Genomic DNA, 24686 nt, shown 5'->3' with positions numbered 1-24686 from the left:
TTGGATAAAATACATATTCATATTAGACATTTTAGTTTGTTGGCTCCAGTTCGATTTTTTCCAATTAAATTATATGATTGGAAATAACTTATTTAAATAACTATATCGCGTACTGGGGCAAATCCTACTCATGAAAAAATACATACAAAATATTATCCAACCTATAAAACAATTATCGTAAAGACAGACTTGATTACAAAACATTAAAAGCAATCTGTGAAGAATTGCACTGTAAACTTGTAGCCGACTAAATGTTGCATATGGTTGGCCCTGTAGTTTGCTTCTTTGGAAAACGCCAAACCCAACATCAAAGAAAGAAGTGTGATGATAGGCTATGTACTTATCCAATGTCCTCATTACAGAACAGGCCTGGGAATAAATAGCCTATTTTTCTTAATCATCATGCAGGACTAGTTGGCTAAGACTAGGCTTTACCTCTTTTGAAGCGTGAACAATCTGGTTTAAATAGAGCATGTTTATTTCTTAGATGTTTTGTATGAGAGTTAAAAATATATATATATTTTTTTATAAATTGAATTGCAATCAAATATCCAGTTGTATACATTGTAGTCCTAATTCATTATGGGAAGTTAGAAAAAGATTGAAATGCATATCTTGCACTTCAAAATGCAATATATCTTTGAATGGGTGAGAATTGGAAGGTTGCTTTATCATGTCTATCACCTCTGGTCAGGTGAAACAATTGTATGCTTGCTATTAAATCATCTTTATACAAAGGAGTGGGCAGGTACGTAAATAAGTGATGTTTTTGGCGACAGTTTCTGCAGCTGACTGTAGGCTAGGCTGTACAGTAATACAGAGAGGGGTTGGACCACTGTATGTTTGCATATGGGAGGAGCGCACGCTCAAAGACAGAGTTCATTTCAGCCATGTAAACATTAGGAGTTTGATCGCTGAAAGAACAAGGCGCACAACTGGAGAGGATCCCAAGCAAGACAGGTAGGTTGATAAACGATATGCTCTATATAAAATGAATTATAACCAAATGCACGTATGCTAGGCTACTAAATAGCCTAGAGTGAATTGCATCATATGGAATGAATATTACAACGTGTGAAGATAATTATTGTGATCTAGGTTGGTATCGCCAATTTATGTTATGTTGCCAGTAGGTCACGTCATTGTAGTTCGACAACAAAATACGTTTTTCTTTCATTCACTGTGTAGCCTATAGTCATGGACAGTTCCAAATAGCCTAGTTTCCAAATTAAAACATGATCTTTCACAATAGTAAATTAGCAAACAAAGATGCATGAGTGGTGAAAGAATACTAGCCTAATACTGTGCACGAAATGAGGATGTCATGTGAAGATACTTTATTAGGGCCAAGAGAACAGGTTCGTTATCATTCATTGGCAGCATGACGTGGAACAGGAAATACTGTAGACAAGGCACACTTCTACAGGTGATATGTTCTTGTTGAACGTCTAAACTATGCTAACTATACAGTATTTGAATATAATACGTTTAATGTACAAGCCAACGACGTAGGCTACAGTAGATGTTCAAATGTTTCTTAGTCTAATTACATTACATTAATCCAATACCGGCCCATTTCCAATTGCAGCAGGTCTATGAAAGTCTGGAAATGTCCTTCCATTGAGTTACAAGAGACAGAACAGCTCACAGAACCCTTAACATTATAATGACTATTTCCATGGTGGAACCCTCACCTCACCCTGGTGCCCCTTTTAGAACATGGTGGTAGGTGAAGGTGGGGGGTGCTGTGTCCTACTAACTAACCAGGGCTGTTCCTGAAAAGTAAATGTTAAATGTGGAGACCTGCTGCTCAGCACACAGACACACCCCCGCCGCAGTGCCCTGTAATCCTGGAACCCAGGCAGTCTCCATACCCTGAAATTATCCACCAGGCACCCACCCATGTGTGGCTAAGCCACCAGGGTGTAACAGAGTGGTTTCAGCCGACCGGAGACCTGCCCATGTTGGTCTTCTAAGGGGGAAAGATAAAGCTACTGCTATGTGCTGCCGGTTAATTATTTTTCCATGTAAAAGAGTTGGAACATGCACATGTTATTTGGTCCTATGTCTTGATGGAAGACAGGCTTGAACTTTACAATGCTAATCAAATCAAACTTTATGTCACATGCGCCGAATACAGTGTAGACCTTACCATGAAATGCTTCCTTACAAGCCCTTAACCGACAGTGCAGTTGAAGAGTTAAGAAAATATTTACCAAATAGACTAAAGTAAATCAAATATTTTTTAAAGTAACACAATAAAATAACAATAACGAGGCTATATGCAGGTGGTACCAGTTAGAGGTAATTTGTACATGTAGGTAGGGGTGAAGTAACTATGCATAGATAATAAACAACAAGTTGCAGCAATGTACAAAAGGGATGGGGGGGGTCAATGAAAATAGTCTGGTGGCCATTTTATTAAATGTTCAGCAGTCTTATGGCTTGGGGGTAGAAGCTGTTGAAGAGCCTTTTGGTCCTAAACTTGATGCTCCGGTACCGCTTGCCGTACAGTAACAGAGAAAACAGTCTATAACTTGGGTGACTGGAGTCTGACAATTTTATGGGCTTTCCTCTGACACCGCCAAGTATATAGGTCTTGGACAGTAGGAAGCTTGGCCCCAGTGATATACTGGGCTTTATGCATTACCCTCTGTAGCGCCTTACGTTCAGATAACGAGCAGTTGCACATACCAGACGGTAATGCAACCGGTCAGGATGCTCTCGATGGTGCAGCTGTAGAACTTTTGAGTATCTGGGGACACCTGCCAAATCTTTTCTGTCTCCTGAGGGCAAAAAGGTTTTGTTATGCTCTCTTCACAACTGTCTTGGTATGTTTGGACCATGATAGTTTGTTGGTGATGTGGACACCAAGGAACTTGAAACTCTCGACCTGCTCCACTACTGCCCCGTCAATATTAATGGGGGCCTGTTCCACCCGCCTTTTCCTGTAGTCCACGATCAGCTCCTTTGTTTTGCTCACATTGAGGGAGAGGTTGTTGTCCTGGCACCACACTACCAGTTCTCTGACGTCCTCCCTATAGGCCGTCTCATCATTGTCGGTGATCAGGCCTACCACTGTTGTGTCGTCAGAAAACTTAATGGTGTTGGAGTCATTTTTGGCCATGCAGTCACGGGTGAACAGGGAATACAGAAGGGGACTAAGTACACACCCCTGAGGGGCCCCAGTCAGGAAGTTCAGGATCCAGTTGCAGAGGGAGGTGTTTAGTCCCAGAGTCCTTAGCTTAGTGATGAACTTCGTGGGCACTATAGTGTTGAACGCTGAGCTGTAGTCAATGAACTGCATTTTCACATAGGTGTTCCTTTTGTCCAAGTGGGAAAGGGCAGTGTGGAGTGCAATTGAGATTGCGCCATCTGTGGATCTGTTGGTGCGGTATGCGAATTGGAGTGGGTCTAGGGTGTCCGGGAGGATGCTGTTGGTGTGACACATGACTAGCCTTTCAAAGCACTCCATGACTACGGACATGTGTTCTATGGGTCGGTAATCATTTAGGCAGGTTACCTTCGCTTCCTTGGGCACAGGGACTATGGTGGTCTGCATGAAACATGTAGGTATTACAGACTCGGTCAGGGAGAGGTTGAAAATGTCAGTGAAGACAGTTGGTCTGCGCATGCTTTGAGTACACGCACTGGTAATCCGTCTGGCCAGTGGCTTTGTGAATGTTGACCTGTTTAAAGGTTTTTTCACATCGGCTACCCAGAGCGTTATCACACAGTCATCCAGAACAGCTGGTGCTCTCATGCATGCTACTGTGTTGCTTGCCTCGAAGCGAGCATAAAAAGCATTTAGCTCATCTGGTAGGCTCGCGTCTGGGTTTCCCTTTGTTGTCTGTAATAGTTTTCAAGCCCTGCCACATCTGATGAGCGTCAGAGCCAGTGTAGTAGGATTCAATCTTAATCCTGAATTGACGCTTTGCTTGTTTGATGGTTCGTCTGAGGGCATAGCAGGATATTCTTGCGTACAGTCACTGTGGGAACAACGTTATCAATGGACGTATTGATGAAGCCGATGACTGAGGTGGGGAACTCCTCAATGCCATTGGATGAATCCTGGAACATATTCCAGTCTGTGCTATCAAAACAGTCCTGTAGTGTAGCATCCTTGTCATCTGACCCTTTCCGTATTGAGCGAGTCACTGGTACTTCCTGCTTTCAGAAGGAATCGGAAGGATAGAATTATGGTAAAATTTGCCAAATGGAGGGTGGGGGAGAGCTTTCTATGCGTCTCTATGTGTGGAGTAAAGGGGGTCTAGGATTTTTTTCCCTCTGGTTGCACATGTGACATGCTGGTAAAAATTTGGTAAACGGATTTAAATTGTCCGACCTTCCAATGCTGTTGCCCCTATTGTTGAGTGAGAAGGAGAAGTATCGGAGAAAGAGAGCAATCACTGCAATAAGAAGAAGACTCAATGATTAAGAGCTCAAATCTAAGAAATTTGAAGAAGGCAAAGTAAATGTGGAAATTTGGGTTGTTTCTAAAAGGTCTTATTAACAGACAACGATATGTCAATATTCCTCTGTTAGGCAGTACCTCATATTGATTACTGTGCATTTATCTATTCACTGACTGAACTTTATTTAAATCAACCGCATTGATTGGACAGTGGGAAAGGACATACAGTGATTCCTGACCTGCCATCATTCATCCCATTATTGTGTGCTGTGCCGTAAAGCCTTCACAGTGTATGTAAACCACTGTCTAAAAATGCATAATTAACTGCTCTCACATAAACATACATCCATATTTTCGAACCTGCATTTAGCATCATATTCCACTTAGAGCTCCCCATGAAATGTCTCCTCAAATATGATCATGATTGCTTTCCAAACATTTCTAAACTAAACTGCAAAGCTCTTAAATAGTGTGTGTGTGTGTGTGTGTGTGTGTGTGTGTGTGTGTGTGTGTGTGTGTGTGTGTGTGTGTGTGTGTGTGTGTGTGTGTGTGTGTGTGTGTGTGTGTGTGTGTGTGTGTGTGTGTGTGTGTGTGTGTGTGTGTGTGTGTGTGTGTGTGTGTGTGTAACTATCCTCAAGTGGAGACATTTTGCCACTCCCCACAAGGAAAAATGCTATTTTAGGGGCGGTTAGGGTTACAATTCGGGTTAGAATTATGGTTAGTGTTAGGGGTTACATTGAGGGTTAGGTATAGTTTTAGGGTTAAGGTTAGGGGTTAGGGTAAATAGTATTCTGGATGGGACTCTTCACTATGATGAGCTCTGGTCTCCACAGGGCCGAGTCACTTCTGGTACTGACTCTGCTTTATTTTTAACCCTCCCTTTGATGGTGAATCTGACTAAATAACTGGACAGCTGTCATGTAACATGTCATTATGTGGGACCCAAAATGGTGGCCGCAGTTTCACGACTCCTCTAGAGTAAAATACAGCTTTCATGGCAACTGGGGCGGCTCCTCTAGAAATAGCTAGTATAGCTAACATGAGGAGAGTGGAGTGCCATCCATTACTCAGTCTGTGAGCATGTGGGATAGGTTTGGCTGCCAGTTTTCCCATCACCACCCATCCCTGTAGACTCTGAGAGAGAACTGGGTGCAGCAGTAGGGACTGCTGGAAAACAGGCTTTGCTGTGCACATCTGGGAGGGCCAGTGGAAAACTAGCCTGGTGGTATCTGTTGACCTGCAGGTCAGTACACAGTACAGTCATGCGGAGGACACCATTGGAAAGAAATATCTTCAATCTCATCTGAAAAATATTAGTTACAGTAAATACGAATAGAAATAAATTATAGACTTATATCCACACCTTTACTTACTCATAGAAGCCCTGTAGCATATTTTAGCCCTTATGATACTCTCTGCACTGTCTGTAACCTTGAGAGAGCATTGAGGGACCTGCCAGTGATGGATAGCCTTGAGGGAAGCATCAAAACTTTGAGTATTGGCCTCAGTGCTACAGAAGGAGAGGAGACAGAGAAGGCTCCTTGACAAGGACATGTTGCCTTTGATGTGGTTACTTGTCTATATCATTTACTGATATAGGATTCCTAATAGAGCTTTGTTCAGAGAGCAACAGTCAGGACCATAGTTATTGGTTTACAGCCATCCTCTCAGAATCTTGTTACATAAGAGAAAGCGAAACATCTGTGAGTCAGGAAGGTGGTGTTCTGTCTGAAACTTGCTGATCGTGGTGACCCGTGGAATGTTGTCCCACTCCTCGTCAATGGCTGTGCGAAGTTGCTGGATATTGGCAGGAACTGGAACACGTTGTCGTACACACCAAACATGATCAATGGGTGACATGTCTGGTGAGTAGACAGGCCATGGAAGAACAGGGACATTTTCAGCTTCCAGGAATTGTGTACAGATCCTTGCGACATGGGGCCATGTGTTATCATGCTGAAACAAGAGGTGATGGCGGTGGATGAATGGCATGACAATGGGCCTCAGGATCTCGTCACGGTATCTCTGTGCATTCAAATTGCCATCTAAAAAACGCAATTGTGTTCATTGTCTCTAGCTTATGCCTGTCCATACCTTAACCCCACCGCCACCATGGCGCACTCTGTTCACAACGTTGACATCAGCAAACCGCTCGCCTATACGACGCCATACACATGATCTGTGGTTGTGAGGCCGGTTGGACATACAATGCTATTTTAGAGAATTTGTCAGGAGGCGGTGACTTATGATAGAGAAATGAACATTCAATTATCTGGCAACAGCTCTGGTAGACATTCTTGCAGTCAGCATGCCAATAGCACACTCCCTCAAACCTTGATACATGGGTTGTGTGACAAAACGGCACATTTTAGAGTGACATTGTATTTTCCCCAGCACAAGGTGCACCTGTGTAATGTTTAATCAGCTTTGTGATATGCCACACCTGTCAGGTGGATGGATTATCTTGGCAAAAATAAATGCTCACTAAGAATAGGGTTGAAATACAAATTTGTGGAACATTTTTGAGAGAAATAAGCTTTATGTGCGCATTGGAACATTTCTGATATCTCGGGGCGTCAGGTAACTTAGTGGTTAGAGCGTTGGACTAGTAACCGAAAGGTTGCAAGATTGAATCCCTGAGCTGATAAGGTCAAATCTGTTGTTCCGCACCTGAACACGCAGTTAACCCACTCCTAGGCCGTCATTGAAAATAAGAATTTGTTCTTAACAGACTTGACTAGTTAAATAAAGGTTAAAAAAATGAATTCAGCACAACACGTTGCATTTCTATATTTTTGTTCAGTATAAGATGCATTTTGGAAGCTGGAGATGCACTCACACCTTTTAAAAGGCGGCAGAAGCTTGTGAAGTGCAGGAGAATAGAAAAGGGCCATTCCTGAAGTCCTCTCACATCATGAACTGAAAAGAGGTAGAGAGCATGAACAGGCAGAGATTATCCCCATTTAAAGTACATTTTACTGGCATCCTTTTTGGTTCATGTCTCCTGTATTGGAATAGTGGAATACTATACCATGCTGTGTTGCGTTCTCTTCCTTTTTACTCTACCACTCCGTGTTGTGTCGTGCCTAAGAACAGCCCTTAGCTGTGGTATATTGCTCATGTACCACTTCCCCTCGGGCCTTATTACTTAATCCTTTTCTCTTTCCGTGTTGCTGTTGGGGCGATTTTCCCCAGTGAATGAAACCATGTTTTGTACTGTCGGGTCAATCTGCCTAAGGCAACGTTACGACACCACCGTACAGTTCTTTAAACGGTACACTAGAAGGCTCAGTTAGAACACCAGGATGCAGCCTATTTCGGGTCAGGTGCAAAGTACTCTACTTTGCTATTCAAATTCCGTGAGTAGCCCTCTCTTCTGAGGGACCTGTTCATATCAGTTTGGAAATTGTATCTAGGGTGGGTAGATAGGCAGCATGTGGACTGTTTTGGCCTAACCATTTGGTATTTTATTAGGATCCCCATTAGCCGGTGCAAAAGTATCAGCAACACATGAAACATGACATAATACAGAACATTTAATAGACAAGGACAGAACTACTACATCAATTTGAAAACCATACATAAAATTGTGCAGTGCTTCCACCTAGTGGGTAAAATACCTCTAAGAACATGGTCCACCTACGGAAATATAACATGCCTCTACAGTATATGAAACAACACAACGTATTCCTTTTAACTTGAGAATAAACACAAGGTAAAGTTCTGAATGATTATTCCTCCATGTCCTGTATCTCCTAACGTCCACGCAAGGTGGACTGACACAAGCCATGTGACATGGTGTTCAGTGAGCAGCTTCTACACTGTAACTACTTGAGGCAGTCTTGCAGAACATATAGTCTATACATGTGAAGCCTGCATTTGAATTCAGTTTCAACATGGTCTGTGAAGTCTGCATATCAATTCAGTTTCAATAAACAACTAAACTTGGAAACATGTTATAAACCAACCATTATTATCACCCCCTTTGAGTCACTAAATCAACCCAGATATATACACACTAGTTAGTAAGGACCTGGCACTAGGATTTAACACCTCAGACCTCACGGATGCTTTAAATGGGGGTCCCCTTCAACCCAAAAGAAACAAAAAAAAGGGCTCAGTCCCAAATAAACTCATGTTCCTGTGTCCAAGATTCTGTGCTTTATTCTGGCGTGTGAATGGAAACCTCTAGTCAACGGACCTGTGGCTTTAGGTAAGTCATGGTCCTTTGTTTTGGCTAGTTTGTCCACCTCTGGAAAGTGGAAGGTTGACAGTAAACTGTCTATTACTCCCACATCAAATGAACAATTCTTTATTTTTGTAGCTACAGTTGTTCACTTTTTAGAGTTTAAGCATGTGGTTGCAATAACATTTTCTCTAATGATTAAAGACTACAGAGAAAATTTCACTTTGAATTTCAGAAGGCGACCCCTTGCTCTCAGTGTGTGTGTGTGTGTGTGTGTGCCTGGAGGAATGTGACGCAGGAGAGGTGTGTCTGTCGACAGGTTTCAGTCAGTCTCAGGTTACACACACACACACACTTTGCTCTTTGGCCGTGTGAATCTCGCAGGAACACTGGAGCCTCCCTATACTAAGACTGTCATCTGTATCTGTGATAGAAGATACCAACTCCGTGGTCTCAGTCATCCATCCACCCCCTGGCTGAAGATTTAATTTGCAGTAGGCCTTGGAGTCAGAGGTTATACTTAGCTTAGGACTCTTCAATCAAGCCAGATGCCCTCAATTTGAGAGCTGGATAAGCAATGGGCTGGGCTCTCTTTTCTTAGCTCAGAGAAACCTCAAAGTACAGTGCAGTCGGTGTAATGTGTCTATGCATTGTGTGTGTTCGAACATGTGTGCATGCATGGTATTGTGTGTGTGTGTGTGTCTTTTACCTGGATTGTCAGCTGGTACAATGGGATTGTGTGTTCTTGTGCATCGGGACAAAGCCCCCCTGATTGGTGCCCTCCCTTTATGAGAGAGCGTCCATAGGTTCTAAGTCATTCCCACAGACACCCCTCTTGCTCGCTCTCTCTCGCTCTCTCTCTCTCTCTCTCTCTCTCTCCTCCCATCTGTCTACCTCTCTACCTATTCTATTTCCCTCTCTCTCTCTACCCATCTATGTCTACCTCCCTCTGTCTCTCCTTCCCTCTTCTCTCTCTTTGTTTACTTCCTCCTCTCTACCTATTATCTCTCTCTACCTCTCCACTCTGGCTCTTTTTTCCCTCTTCCTCTCTAATTCTTCCCTCTCTCTGCTCTCTCAAATCTCAGACCTAGCCTACAGTACAGTGACAGTCTGTCCAGCCAGCACACTTCATACAGCAACTACATACAGATGTACTACATGCATCTCCCAACCAATCTCCATTTCCTGTATCTCCTATCTTCCATGCAAGGCGGACGACACAAGCCATGTGACATGGTGTTCAGTGAGCAGCTTCTACACTGTAACTACTTGAGGCAGTCTTGCAGAACATATAGTCTATACATGTGAAGCCTGCATTTGGAACCGTTCCTGGCAGCTGGGGATATAGAGAGGAGGCTGGGTATATCATCTCAGGCAGGGGAGGACAGAAAGAGAACTACGTTGCCGTGGCGGAGCTACAAATGGTTTGATCAGCGTTCCAGATCCTCCTTGACAGAAGAACAAACTTGCAGTCAAATAAAAGCCCCAGGCCTGGGTTCAAATACTATTTGAAATCTTTCAAATACTTTTGAGTGTTTGCTCTAGTCTGCCTGGAATGCCAGGTGGGTGGGGTTTGTAGTTTGTGGACTATTCTATTGGTCCATTAAGCCATGCAAGCTCAATTAACCACAAATATTGTAAGTCGCTCTGGATAAGAGCGTCTGCTAAATGACTTAAATGTAAATGTAAATGTAAATAAAGCAATAGGGTTTCAAATAGTATTTGAACTCAGGTCTGAGAAGTAGGCTGTCTGGTGCAATTGTCAGAGTCACCAAAATAAGAGTCTTCAAAGAGTAAATGAGCCAGTGCTTCTGGGAAATATCCAACTACAAAAGGTTAAAATAAACACTCACGTCAACACCCTAGAGTAGCCTGCAGTTGTAAACACCACAAAGAGCATTTTGATAAAAGGAACATTTAAGCTGATACAGCCAGGAATGACTAGTACAGTAAACTCTATCTCCTTAATTTGCTAATCCTAAATATAAAGAGTAGTGGAATCACAGTAAACATCTGGAAGTTTCCACCACCTCCCTGCTCATCATCATCCTAATCCTACATATAAAGAGTAGTGGAATCACAGTAAACATCTGGAAGTTTCCACCACCTCCTGCTCATCATCATCCTAATCCTAAATATAAAGAGTAGTGGAATCAAGTAAACATCTGGAAGTTTCCACCACCTCCTGCTCATCATCATTCTAATCCTAAATATAAAGAGTAGTGGAATCACAGTAAACATCTGGAAGTTTCCACCACCTCCCTGCTCATCAACTAATCCTAAATATGGAAGAATCACAGTAAACATCTGGAAGTTTCACCACCTCCCTGCTCATCATCATTCTAATCCATCAGTAAACATCTGGAAGTTTCCACCACCTCCCTGCTCATCATCATTCTAATCTAAATATAAAGAGTAGTGGAATCAGTAAACATCTGGAAGTTTCCAACCTCCCCTAAATATAATCCTAAATATAAAGAGTAGTGGAATCACAGTAAACATCTGGAAGTTTCCACCACCTCCCTGCTCATCATCATCCTAATCCTAAATATAAAGAGTAGTGGAATCACAGTAAACATCTGGAAGTTTCCACCACCTCCCTGCTCATCATCATTCTAATCCTAAATATAAAGAGTAGTGGAATCACAGTAAACATCTGGAAGTTTCCACCACCTCCCTGCTCATCATCATTCTAATCCTAAATATAAAGAGTAGTGGAATCACAGTAAACATCTGGAAGTTTCCACCACCTCCCTGCTCATCATCATCCTAATCCTAAATATAAAGTAGTGGAATAGTGGAATCACAGTAAATTCTAATCTGGAATCAAGTTTCCACCACCTCCCTGCTCATCATCATCCTAATCCTAAATATAAAGAGTAGTGGAATCACAGTAAACATCTGGAAGTTTCCACCACCTCCCTGCTCATCATCATTCTAATCCTAAATATAAAGAGTAGTGGAATCACAGTAAACATCTGGAAGTTTCCACCACCTCCCTGCTCATCATCATCCTAATCCTAAATCATCATTATGGAGCCATGGCTTTTCATGTACTAATGTTCTATTGCATTAAAGCAAACCAGCAGCCTTGCTTAGGCTACATTCTGAAAACTTTTGGGGAAGTGGTTCCTATTTTGGTTCTGGCATCATCCCTGGACTACCTATTTAGAGAAACGACAATTTGTTTTTTTTTGCCTAGAAGGTTGGCAGGTTTTTTGGGGAGAAAATGTGGTATTTAAACCCAAACTATTTAAATCACAGGACAGGAGATGATAGTTGACGAGTTAGTAATTAAAGGGACATACAGATATAGGATTTGCTAGTTTTATATTTTATTTTATTTCATCTTTATTTAACCAGGTTAGCTAGTTGAGAAAAAGTTCTCATTTACAACTGAGACCTGGCCAAGATAAAGCAAAGCAGTGCGACAAAACAACAACACAGAGTTACATGGAATAAACAAGCGTACAGTCAATAACACAATAGAAAAAAAGAAAGTCTATATACAGTGTGTGCAAATGGCATGAGGAGGTATGGCAATAAATATTAGCAAAGTAATTACAATTTAGCAGATTAACACTGGAGTGATAGATGAGCAGATGATGATGATCAGATGATGGTGTGTAAGTAGTGATACTGGTCTGCAAAAGAGCAGCAAAGTAAATAAAAACAATATGGGGATGAGGTAGGTAGATTGGGTGGGCTATTTACAGATGGACTATGTACAGCTGCAGCGATCGGTTAGCTGCTCAGATAGCTGATGTTTAAAGTTAGTGAGGGAAATGTAAGTCTCCAGCTTCAGCGATTTTTTTTAAATTTTATTTTAATTTTTTAAATTTTTTATTTTTTTAATTTATTTATTTATTTATTTTTATTTTTTTGCAATTCGTCCCAGTCACTGGCAGCAGAAAACTGGAAGGAAAGGTGGCCGAAAGAGGTGTTTGCTTTGGGGATGACCAGTGAGATATACCTGCTGGAACGTGTGCTACGGGTGGGTGTTGTTATCGTGACCAGTGAGCTGAGATAAGGCGGAGCTTTACCTAGCATAGACTTGTAGATGACCTAGAGCCAGTGGGTCTGGCAATGAATATGTAGCGAGGGCCAGCCGACTAGAGCATACAGGTCGCAGTGGTGGGTTGTATAAGGCGCTTTGGTAACAAAACGGATGGCACTGTGATAGACTGCATCCAGAGTAGAGTATTGGAAGCTATTTTGTAGATGACATCGCCAAAGTCGAGGATTGGTAGGATAGTCAGTTTTATTAGTGTAAGTTTCGCGGAGTGAGTGAAGGCTTTGTTGCGAAATTGAAAGATTTTGGATTGGAGATGTTTGATATGAGTCTGGAAGGAGAGTTTACAGTCTAGCCATACACCTAGGTATTTGTAGTTGTCCACGTGTTCTAGGTCAGAACTGTCCAGAGTAGTGATGCTAGTCAGGCGGGTGGATGCGGGCAGCGAACTGTTGAAAGCATGTATTTGGTTTTGCCAGAGTTTAAGAGCAGTTGGAGGCCACGGAAGGAGAGTTATATGGCATTGAAGCTCGTTTGGAGGTTGGTTAACACAGTGTCCAAAGAAGGGCCAGATGTATACAGAATGGTGTCATCTGCGTAAAGGTGGATCAGGGAATCACCAGCAGCAAGAGCGAGGTCGTTGATATATACAGAGAAAAGAGTCTGCCCGAGAATTGAACCCTGTGGTACCCCCATAGAGACTGCCAGAGGTCCGGACAACAGGCCCTCCGATTTTACACACGTAACTCTAACTGCGAAGTAGTTGGTGAACCAGGCGAGGTAGTCATTTGAGAAACCAAGGCTATTGAGTCTGCCAATACGAATACGGTGATTGACAAAGTTAAAAGTCTTTTATCGATGGCGGTTATGATATCGTTTAGTACCTTGAGCGTGGCTGAGGTGCACCCGTGACCGGCTCGGAAACCGGATTGCACAGTGGAGAAGGTACGGTGGGATTCGAAATGGTCAGTGATCTGTTTATTAACTTGGCTTTCAAAGACTTTAAAAGGCAGGGCAGGATGGATATAGGTCTGTAACAGTTTGGGTCTAGAGTGTCACCCCCTTTGAAGAGGGGGATGACCGCAGCAGCTTTCCAATCTTTAGGGTTCTCGGAAGAAATGAAAGAGAGGTTGAACAGACTTGTAATAGGGGTTGCAACAATGGCGGTGGATAATTTTAGAAAGAGAGGATCCAGATTGTTGTTGGCCGGGGTTGGAGTAGCCAGGAGGAAAGCATGGCCAGCCGCAGAGATATGCTTATTGAAACTTTCGATTATCATGGATTTATCGGTGGTGACCGTGTCACCTAGCCTCAGTGCAGTGGGCAGCTGGGAGGAGGTGCTCTTATTCTCCATGGACTTTATAGTGTCCCAAAACTGGAGTTAGAGCTACAGGATGCACATTTATGTTTGGAAAAAGCTGGCCTTTGCTTTCCTGACTGACTGTGTGTATTGGTTCCTGACTTCCCTGAACAGTTGCATATCGCGGGGACTATTCGATGCTATTGCAGTCCACCACAGGATGTTTTTGTGCTGGTCAAGGGCAGGCAGGTCTGGAGTGAACTATGGGCTATATCTGTTCTTAGTTCTACATTTTTTGAAAGGGGCATGCTTATTTAAGATGGTGAGGAAATTACTTTTAATATATAGCAGGAAGATAATCCTGCAGCAACAGGAAATTTGAATTATTATGTGTATTATATTTAATGGAAATGTTTGTAGGTTTTGATTTAAAATTTTGATGGGCAGAATCAAGTCTGAAACTTCAAATTGGAAATGACAAATTTCAGAAGCCATTTTAAACTTCAAATATACTGCATATTTGAAATGTCCTGCATTGCAGGAATGTTCTCCTGCAACAGAGTGATCAGATTAAGATCCTACATATGTAGCCTACTAGCATTTCGTAATGATGACTTCCTTGCCATCTGGTATTATTAATTAGCATCTCAGTGTACAACTGTCCTTTTGCAAATGGAATGGTGGTGGATATTAGTGTACTGTAGTTGTTGTTAACTGAAGAATGAGAAGAGATTGTCATGAGTTTCCAACAGACATGTCTGTCTCCAGCCAAATTAAAGACAATGAGGGAACATTAGCCAGTAATTACCCACAGATAGGCATTCCATCCTTCCATTACGGCTCAAGTCTCTCCAGTGTCTTCTTTCTCCTGCAGGAAACAAGCACACAGTAAACACCTTTTGAACCAAAATGAAACTGAAATCCTAACCTCTTGTTCTTCTTCAGGGGGAAGACATCTTTGCCTCAGTCAAACCAAATACAGTAGGCCCAACAACAAGGACTAATTCCTATTTCTCCAGGCCCCTCAGAGGCACTAGCTGACTGAGTGAACCAGAGAGCTCTTCATTGGTGTGTGGACAGTAGACAGTGTTGGACCATGGTGCTCGTGGACCCGACTGCATCCCATCTGGACCCGGGCATGGATGGTGAGAGCGGGGTCCTTGCCAGTGTCTTTGGGGTCCTCCCTAACGCCAACTGCCCCAAACACGGGCAAAACACTCCGGAGGACACGAAACGATGCCTACGCAAGGTCATCGGGCACCACAGGGACTACGTGAAGATCTCGCTGCCCGACGCCAAGGGAAACCGGCTGCCCACGGAGTGGTGGAAGACAGCCATTGCGTTCTTCTACGCCATCTTCAACCTGGTCCTGACCACCGTGGTCATCACGGTCGTCCACGAGAGGGTCCCGGAGAAGGAGAACAGCCCGCCACTGCCCGATAAGTTCTTTGACTACATCGACCGGGTGAAGTGGGCGTTCACAGTCACCGAGATCAACGGCATGCTCCTGGTGGGAATCTGGGTTATACAGTGGCTGTTCCTCAGATACAAGTAAGAGAACGGTTATCTTGGGATATCTGTGTCACAGGCTATCCCCATGTATGTGACATTCTAACCAGACTATACAACATTCAGGTTTAACAGTATAAGACAGTGATTGCAGGCTATATGAAGTGCTACGGTATGCTGAACATGACATTTTCATTATTATTATGTCACAGGAGGTTAGTGGCACGTTAATTGGGGAGGAATTAATTGGGGAGGTGGAATGGTATCAAACACATCAAACACATGGTTGGATGCCATTCCATTGGCTCCGTTCCAGCCAATATTATGAGCCGTCCTCCCCTCAGCAGCCTCCACTGTTCTATGTCCAAGAGAAATGTTCCACGGCCCTTTTAACAGTGGCCTGTTTGATGACATCATTTATTTTCCCTTTGTGTGTTTGTTTCCAGGTCGATTGCAGGTCGGAGGTTCTTCTTCCTGATTGGCACCCTCTACCTGTACCGCTGCGTCACCATGTACATCACAACCCTTCCTGTACCCGGCAATCACTTCACCTGTGCCCCCAAGGTGTGTGTGTGTGTGTGTGTGTGTGTGTGTGTGTGTGTGTGTGTGTGTGTGTGTGTGTGTGTGTGTGTGTGTGTGTGTGTGTGTGTGTGTGTGTGTGTGTGTGTCAGCTGTGGCATGTGAACCACGTCCTACCGTGATCTCATCCTGGCTCCCTCCAGAACTCATATCGATCTGCCTGCCATGCTCAATAGCTGCTCATAAAAAAAAAAGCCATTTTGGATTCGAACCCTGGAGACACAAACATTATCGCATCCGGTCTTGAGTTCGATTGGAAATATATGCCCCAGGGAATTGAGGTTTTCTGGGTATTGTGGTACAGTGATCTGATGGGAGAAAGATGACGACACTGGCGAGTTTAAATGCAATTTCATTGGATAGGTACAATTCTATCCATTAACACAGGCTCATATTAACACTTCCAAACATTTACAATTGAAGTCGGAAGTTTACATACACCTCAGCCAAATACATCTAAACTCAGTTTTTCACAATCCCTGACATTTAATCCTGGTAAGAATTCCCTATTTTAGGTCAGTTAGGATCACCACCACCCACTGGGAATGTGAAATGTCAGAATAATAAGTAGAGAGAATTATTTCTTTCAGCTTTTATTTCTTTCATCACATTCCCAGTGTGTCAGAAGTTTACATACACTCAATTAGTATTTGGTAGCATTGCCTTTAAATTGTTTAACTTGGGTCGAACATTTCGGGTAGCCTTCCACAAGCTTCCTACAATAAGTGAATTTTGGCCCATTCCTCCTGACAGAGCTGGTGTAACTGAGTCAGGTTTGTCCGCCTCCTTGCTTGCACACGCTTTTTCAGTTCTGCCCACAAATGTTCTATAGGATTGAGGTCAGGGCTTTGTGATGGCCACTCCAATACCTTGACTTTGTTTTCCTTAAGCCATTTTGCCACAACTTTGGAAGTATGCTTGGGGTCATTGTCCATTTGGAAGACCCATTTGCAACCAAGCTTTAACTGATGTCTTGAGATGTTGCTTCAATATATCCACATAATCTTCCTCCCTCATGAAACCATCTATTTTGTGAAGTGCACCAGTCCCTCCTGCAGCAAAGCACCCCCACAACATGATGCTGCCACCCCCATGGTTTAACATTGGGATGGTGTTCTTCGGCTTGCAAGCCTCCCCTTTTCCCTCCAAACATAACGATGGTCAATATGGCCAAACAGTTCTATTTTTGTTTCATCAGACCAGAGGAAATTTCTCCATAAAGTATGATCTTTGTCCCCATGTGCAGTTGCAAACCACAGTCTGGCTTTTTTACAGCAGTTTTGGAGCAGTGGCTTCTTCCTTGCTGAGCGGCCTTTCAGGTTATGTCAATATAGAACTCGTTTTACTGTGGATATAGATACTTTTGTACTGGTTTCCTCCAGCATCTTCACAAGGTCCTTTGCTGCTGTTCTGGGATTGATTTGCACTTTTCGCACAAGTATGTTCATCTTTAGGAGACAGAACACGTCTCCTTCCTGAGCGGTATGACGGCTGCGTGATCCAATGGTGTTTCAACTTGCGTACTATTTGTACAGATGGACTTGGTACCTTCAGGCGTTTGAAAATTTCTCCCAAGGATGAACCAGACTTGTGGAGGTCTACAATTCTTTTTCTGAGGTCTTGGCTGATTTCTTTTGACTTTCCCATGATGTCAAGCAAAAAGGCACTGAGTTTGAAGGTAGGCCTTGAAATACATCCACAGGTACACCTCCAATTGACTCAAATGATGTCAATTAGCCTATCAGAAGCTTCTAAAGCCATGACATAGTTTTCTGGAATTTCCCAAGCTGTTTAAAGTAGATGTCCTAATTGTTTTAATGACAAACCTAAGTGTATGTAATCTTCCGACTTCAACTGTACGTAATTTAGCAGATGGACTTGTCCAGAGCGATTTACGGTAGCGAGTCCATACTTTTAATATTTTGTTTGTACTGGTCCCCTATGGGAATCAAACCCACAACCCTGGCATTGCAAGTGCCATGCTCTACCAACTGAGCCACACGGGAACATCGTTTGTGTTGCACTGATGTTACAATGACGTTTTGTATAATGGTCTTTATTCCTCTAACTGAAGCTGCTTGTATTGTCTGTCAAGCTAATCTCTCTCTCCTATCTCTTTCTCTCTCAACCCCCCCCCCTTCTCTCTCTCTCCCTCCTATCTCTCTCTCAGCTGTATGGGGACTCTCACGCTAAGATGCAGCGTGTGCTGACATTGATCTCCGGCGGCGGTCTGTCCATCACCGGCTCCCACCTCATGTGTGGTGACTTCCTCTACAGTGGACACACCGTCATGCTTACCCTCACCTACCTGTTTATTAAAGAGTGTGAGTGCTGGATAAAATATCACACACACACATCTAAATACTGTTCATTCTTGATAACAAACAAGTATATCATATTCTCATCTAGGTTAGATTATCTGTTAGGTCAAACAAGGTCCCATAGCTACCGCATCCTGGATTATGTAGTAATGTTACCAGGCAGATATACATTTGGTTGATGGAGGGACATTTTCCAGGTGTGGCCTGATCCTCTATTACAGTGTTTCCCAAACCCTGCCCCCCCCTCCCTTCTTCAATAACCAACTCCTCATCAAGCTTAGATCATTTGAACCAGCTGTGTAGTGCTAGGGCAAAAAACTAAATGGTCCCCCAAGCGGGGCCCAGGACCAAGTTTGGGAAACCCTGCACTATTACACGTGTCAAACTAATTCTAAGGGGCTGTCTGTGGGTTTTCACTTCTCTCTTGTCACTAATTAGTAAGGAACTCCCCCCTCACCTGGTTGTCTGGGTCTTAATTGGAAGAAGGCCCTCCATGGAATGAGTATGACAGCTCTGATCTATTACCTTCCCTCCTGTGTGGGACTTGTTCAAGAGGATGCAACGTCTGACCTTACTGACGACATTCACAACCCCTGTGTCCCCCCCTCCAGACTCATATGTTTATATGGTCATCCACTTAACATTGACCAGGTTAATGAAATGAAAGAACCTCCTGTGTTTGTTTTTGTCTCGTCCAGACTCCCCGCGGACGTTCTGGTGGTACCACCTGATGTGCTGGCTGCTGGCTGCTGTGGGAGTGGTGTGTATTCTGGTGGCCCACGAACACTACAGTGTGGATGTGGTGGTGGCCTACTTCATCACCTCACGCCTCTTCTGGTGGTACCACACCATGGCCAACGTCCAGGTGACCTGCTGACACTGTAGGATCTAGAATGATGCTGATACTAGATATAGTAATGGGGTGGCAGGTAGCCTAGGGGTTAAGAGGGGTAGGCCAGTAACTGAAAGTTTGCTGGTTGGAATACCCAACGTGAAAATCTGTCTGTGTCCTTAAACAAGCCATTTAACCCTAATTTGCTCCAGTGGCTCCGTACTACTTTGTCTGACCCTGCAAAACAACACATTTCACTGCACCTATCTGGTGTATGTGACAATGAAACATCTTAAAAATAAATGACACATTCTCTTCTGGTCATCCAGGTGAGATATTGATCAGTCGGCTGCTGAGGGGAGGACGGCTCATAATAATGGCTGGAACGGAACAAATGGAATGCCCTATTCTAGATCACCTATTCCGCTCCAGCCATTACCACGAGCCCGTCCTCCCCAATTAAGGTGCCACCAACCTCCTGTGATGTAGATAAGAGTAATCGTTTCTCTTCTGGTGATCCCACACCATGGCCAACGTCCAGGTGACATGATACTGTCATGTAGTAGAAGCAGATAGATAATACAGCAGATGATAAAGTAGATTCTTGATGATACTGCAGATGGACTGATGCTATCCAGCAGAAACGGCTTACCAGGCTTCAGAACCTTCAAACTCTACTCTGGACCTCGAAACCAGCTCCACTGCATTTTTTTTCATTGTTCCCCAAAAATCAGGGACTGATTTAGACCTGGGACACCGGGTGTGTGCAATTCATTATCAGGTGGAACAGGAAACCAGCAGGCTCTGGATCTCGTCGGGTCAGAGTTGAATACTGCTGCTTTAGAATCTTCTTTACAAGATGAATTGAATTACACCCACCAGTGAGAATGAGACAAAGTAGAAAAGGTGTCCCTTTTGACAAGCAGCTTGTTCAGTCTCTACTTCTTTCTCTGTAGACCTATTGGTGGATGAGCAAGACAACACTCACAATACAGCTGTTTAAAAGGCCCAGTGCTGTCAAAAACTTGATTTACCTGTGTTTTATGTATATTGTGACACCGAGGTTGGAATAATATGTGAAATTATGATAATGCCATTGTAATGTAAGAGCTGTTTGAAAAGGCAGGCTGAAATTTCAGCCAATTTTAGTGGGATGTAGTTTTTGCCTGCTGGTGAAATCACCAGGTGATAAGTTAATAGACCAATAAGAAATTTTGGTTCCAAACCAAAAGTCCCCACAATAATAGTAAACAAACAATCATTTGACCAACTGGGGACATGATGTTAGTCCCCACGAGGTCAAATGCTATTTCTAGGGGGTTAGGGTTAAGGTTGGAATTAGTGTTAGGGTTAGAATTACGTTAAGGGTTTGGGTAAGGAGCTAGGGTTAGTTTTAGGGTTATGAGCTAGGTTTAGGGGAAGAGTACGGGTTAGGGAAAATAGGATTTTTAATGGGACTGAATTGTGTGTCCCACAAGGTTAGCTGTGTGTGTGTGTGTGTGTGTGTGTGTGTTGTGTGTGTGTGTGTGTGTGTGTGTGTGTGTGTGTGTGTGTGTGTGTGTGTGTGTGTGTGTGTGTGTGTGTGTGTGTGTGTGTGTGTGCACGTGCAATGCCAGAAGCACTCACACACACTTCTGAACCACCTACCACAGTGTTTACACGACTGAGTACACCCTCATCCTCATCCATTAGCCCTGGCTTGGATCATGATAGATGGCTCTACCCACCCTGTGAGATTCACCTCAAAAGACGACCGCTTTCTGCATGTTTACATAATGATTAACCTAATGTTAACGTAATGACCTTCATGTTTCAGGGAAATGTTGTGTAAACCTCCCATAGTTCTGTGAATTACAAGTGTGAACGTTTGTTTGATAGAAGTGTCATCACAACGTGTAGGTTATAGAAGTGCTATAATGTGTTGGCACGGTGTTACTCCCCCTGCTGGTCAAAACTAAGACTGACGTCATAATAGGGCCTGACATTTACTATTACAGCTCCTTCCCTTGTAGTTGTGTCAATTGCCTGACTGTCAACAATTTCATTGATTATTGAATTGCACAAAATGAGATGTTCTACATATCCATATTACTACTATTGATAAATGTTTATGCCAAAGTTTACAATTGTTTTTGGCTGGTGTCACGGTGCTGACTTTTGCCCGTCGTCTGCAGCAAAAGCCTCTACCCCGTCCTCTGGTTAGACCCTTCTATGTATTCGTAATGGCCCTTCGCGTGAGTTGGGTTTGTTCCTTCGTTCACGTTGTCACTCCCTTATTTCCCGGTCTAAGCGTGGGGCCTTGGATAGATGAGTACTTTATTACTTTATGTTTATAGTCTCTTCCTATACTCCCTTACCTTTTCTTCTTCTTTTATATATCAATACCTAATAACTTATCTTCTGTTAGTTATTATGCTCGTCAGCTAGTAGTCACTTGGAAACTAGTATTGTTATATGTATTGACTTTTCCAACGACACACAATGAAATATTCTTTAGTGCAATCACTTGAACCTATAACCAGGGTCACTTTCTGTTCTGTGAGAGTGTCAGAGGCGTTTGCTCTCCAGATCGTTAATCTGGCCTAGTTGTCAAAGTTTCTAGCTTTTATTAAGTCACTCTGTTTTTTGTCTTCTACACGTTATTACAATTCAATGGTTCTACAGTTTCCTAATACATCAATAATGCTCAATCAATCCTTAATGCGCTATACTATGCCAGATAATATTGCAAATGTAAATCGCTTAACACACTTCTTATAACTCTTAAGCAAAGCAAACACCCATATATTTACCTTGAAGCTCTATTCCCTTGGTCCTTCCCGAAACTGCTCTTTATAAGAGTAGTAATATTTTGGCCTCTGCTGTTTATAATACGATAATTTTCTTATTTAGTCCGAATTTCCTATGGTTCCACTTTTTACTGCCTACTGTTTAGATATTGATTCCCTTTTATCGACCCTTGGCTACTACGAGGCTTACTTATTTCTGGGCTTTTTCAATCTTGCCAAACTGCAATTTTCACTGACACACTAAAGATGGAACTTGTTGCTCCCAAGAGTTCTCTATGCCTCGCGCTGTTGAGGGGTGAAGTTCTCTCTTTCACAACCTTGTTCTCTTATTCTTTTTATGTGGTTTGAGCTTCTAGTGTACAACACTATTCTTAAGATGTACCAGTCAATAGTTTGCTCTGCCTTGATGTCAAAGTAGCCAATACAAACAGAGTATAGTAAAGGTCATTTACCTGGTCTGATGATTCTCTATGATGTCCAAATCATATGGGTTGAGGATCATGCCGAGGCACTGATCTCTCCTAATTTTATACCTCTTTTAGACACTCAGATTGCACTCCCGAACATCTTCCCCCCTAACTATCTTAGCACAGTGTGCCATTACATTATGTCCTTGCCACTTTTCTTTGCCGCGTGCTCAAGATTATGTAGCACTTAGTCCAATGTTAGTTCCTTCAGCACCGATGCCCATAAGTATTCTTCCGTTGGGGCGTTGGTTTGGTAGGTCTGTTCCTACCACTCCTCCTCAGTCTTCCTGTAGGTTGGTTCTTGTTTAATGCTCAGTACTTGTAGTTCCCGTGCATTTGGCTCCCTCTGCTGGTCGCATGCTGTTGTGGCAGTTTCTTATTTTATTCCCCAGTCAATAGTTGGTCTTAGAGCCCATAAATGTGGCTCTGGATCTGGACCGGCCACTGAGGGAGGGGTCTGATCTTTTTTGCCTTTTGCCACACTGGGTAGTAGCCTAGCGGTTAATAGGTTGGACCAGTAACTGAAAGGTGTTGCTGGTTCCATTCCCCTAGCTGACTAGGTGAAACCTGTAGATGTGCCCTTTGTGCAAGGCACTTAACCCTAATTGCTCCTGTAAGTTACTCTTAATAAGAGCATCTGCTAAAAGACAAACAAATTAAAAAGAGGACTATTTATTCTTCAGTAAGGCTCTTGTCTTTGTTTGTTGTGCTAATGCTCCTGAGTGGTGCAGTGGTCTAAGGCACTGCATCTCAGTGCAAGAGGCGTCACTACAGTCCCTGGTTCGATTCCAGGCTGTATCACATCCGGCCGTGATTTGGAGTCCCATAGGGCGGCGCACAATTGGCCCAACGTTGGCCGGGGTAGGCTGTCATTGTAAATAAGAATTTGTTCTTAACTGACCACCAGTCATCCTCTGCACCTCCATGGTCATGGCCTCTGTGAATGGCAGGCTGCCTTTATCAGTGAGAGACGGGACCCTGTCTGGGCCCACCACTGCATCGATCTCCGCCTGCACCTCTCTGTGGTGTGAACGGGTACAAATGACATGGAAAACATTATTACAAAGCAACGAGCGTTGGGAAACAGGACACTGGATATGTTACACATAGCATTATGATTGGGCACTGTACTACATCATGCTTCAACAAGGAGTTCTCTTTAGGTTCCATTGAACTGGTCCTCCACACCCCTCTTTCTGATGTAGTACCTTGGATATCTGGATACACGACCATGTAGAGCATCATCCACAGCACTGTGTTGGTGGTGGTATCAGTACCAGCGATTTGAAGTCTCCTATGATGTAATGCTCACGTTTAAGTTGTCTGTTGTTTCTGTTGACAGGCCCTGCGGTGCTCGCCCAACAACTACCTCACCAACACCTGGTGGAACCCCGTGTTCAACTTCTTTGAGAGGAACGTGCAGACCCAGGTGCCCTGCTCCTTCTGCTGGCCAATCACCTGGCCCCCTGCCTGCCTTAAGAACTCCTGTAAGAAGTACAGTGCAGTGCAGAGCCTGCGGGAGGAGTAGGGACTCCAGTTCAGGGTCGTGTTCACCAGGCATTCACCGCCAGTGTTGCTTTGAACACCCCAACCTATTTTGTATTCACGCAGTATTTATGCTCTATTATGTGATTTAAAGTATTATGTGAAGGATAGTTGAAGTTTGTGAGGAAATGGTCATATAGGGAAAGTATGTGAGAAGAATAACATAGTCCACATTGGGTCCTTGTGTACTTCACCACTACAATGTATGTTATTTATGAGGTCCGTTTATTTGAAAATGTTCTTTATTCTTGTGAATGTTACTGTAACAAACTCAACTGAAGTCAACATGTTGCGATGTCATGCAGCGCTTTGCCACTGGTTTGCAGCTTTACTCAAAACTCCAACATCAAAATTGAATTTTATAGAGCTATACATTATTACGTTTGCATCAATTAGATTTAATGAATATTAAGTACTTTAAAAAATATATAATTTCCAAAATGTGCCTTTAAATAGAAATGCATGCAATTTTAAATTGCAAACTTTAAGATGTTTGTTTTCAATGTTTTATATTGTGTATTAATTTAATTTGCATTCAATGTGCATTTAGTCTTTAGTCTCATATGATTGTGTGTCCTAATGTACCATAATTTATACCTTCATAATAAAAAAAGAACACGTTGACTTCAGTTTTGTCCAATCAAAGTGCAGATACTACTTCAACCCCTTTGCCTTCGTAATCTATCAACGCACCAATCACACCACCCGTTCTCTCACCCACCAATAGGAAGC

General features: G+C 43.1%; 1 protein-coding gene and 1 non-coding gene across 2 annotated transcripts; one reads left to right on the top strand and one right to left on the bottom strand.

Annotated features, from left to right (window-relative positions):
* The first annotated feature begins 757 nt into the window (after nucleotides 1-757).
* On the top strand, nucleotides 758-24583 carry LOC124001179 (phosphatidylcholine:ceramide cholinephosphotransferase 2-like). The gene is made up of 6 exons (XM_046307783.1): nucleotides 758-960; nucleotides 14858-15463; nucleotides 15868-15985; nucleotides 18171-18324; nucleotides 19020-19186; nucleotides 23752-24583. The coding sequence occupies exons 2-6, from the start codon at nucleotides 15009-15011 to the stop codon at nucleotides 23935-23937; spliced, it is 1080 nt and encodes a 359-aa protein (XP_046163739.1). The 5' UTR covers nucleotides 758-960; nucleotides 14858-15008; the 3' UTR covers nucleotides 23938-24583.
* On the bottom strand, nucleotides 17934-18008 carry trnaa-ugc. The gene has a single exon. It is a non-coding gene; the product is annotated as a tRNA-Ala (tRNA).
* Nucleotides 24584-24686: the final 103 nt, after the last annotated feature.

The sequence above is a fragment of the Oncorhynchus gorbuscha genome, linkage group LG17 (genome assembly GCF_021184085.1).
Source record: "Oncorhynchus gorbuscha isolate QuinsamMale2020 ecotype Even-year linkage group LG17, OgorEven_v1.0, whole genome shotgun sequence".
NCBI classification, from domain to species: Eukaryota; Metazoa; Chordata; class Actinopteri; order Salmoniformes; family Salmonidae; genus Oncorhynchus; species Oncorhynchus gorbuscha.
This window is presented reverse-complemented; position numbering and strand designations above follow the sequence as displayed.

Excerpts from the sequence above, each read along its gene's own strand:
- LOC124001179 (XM_046307783.1), top strand. The coding sequence starts at position 15,009 with ATGGTGCTCGTGGACCCGACTGCATCCCATCTGGACCCGGGCATGGAT. Across the intron at positions 15,986-18,170 it reads ACTTCACCTGTGCCCCCAAG|CTGTATGGGGACTCTCACGC; the intron begins GTGTGTGTGTGT and ends TCTCTCTCTCAG. Across the intron at positions 18,325-19,019 it reads CTACCTGTTTATTAAAGAGT|ACTCCCCGCGGACGTTCTGG; the intron begins GTGAGTGCTGGA and ends TGTCTCGTCCAG.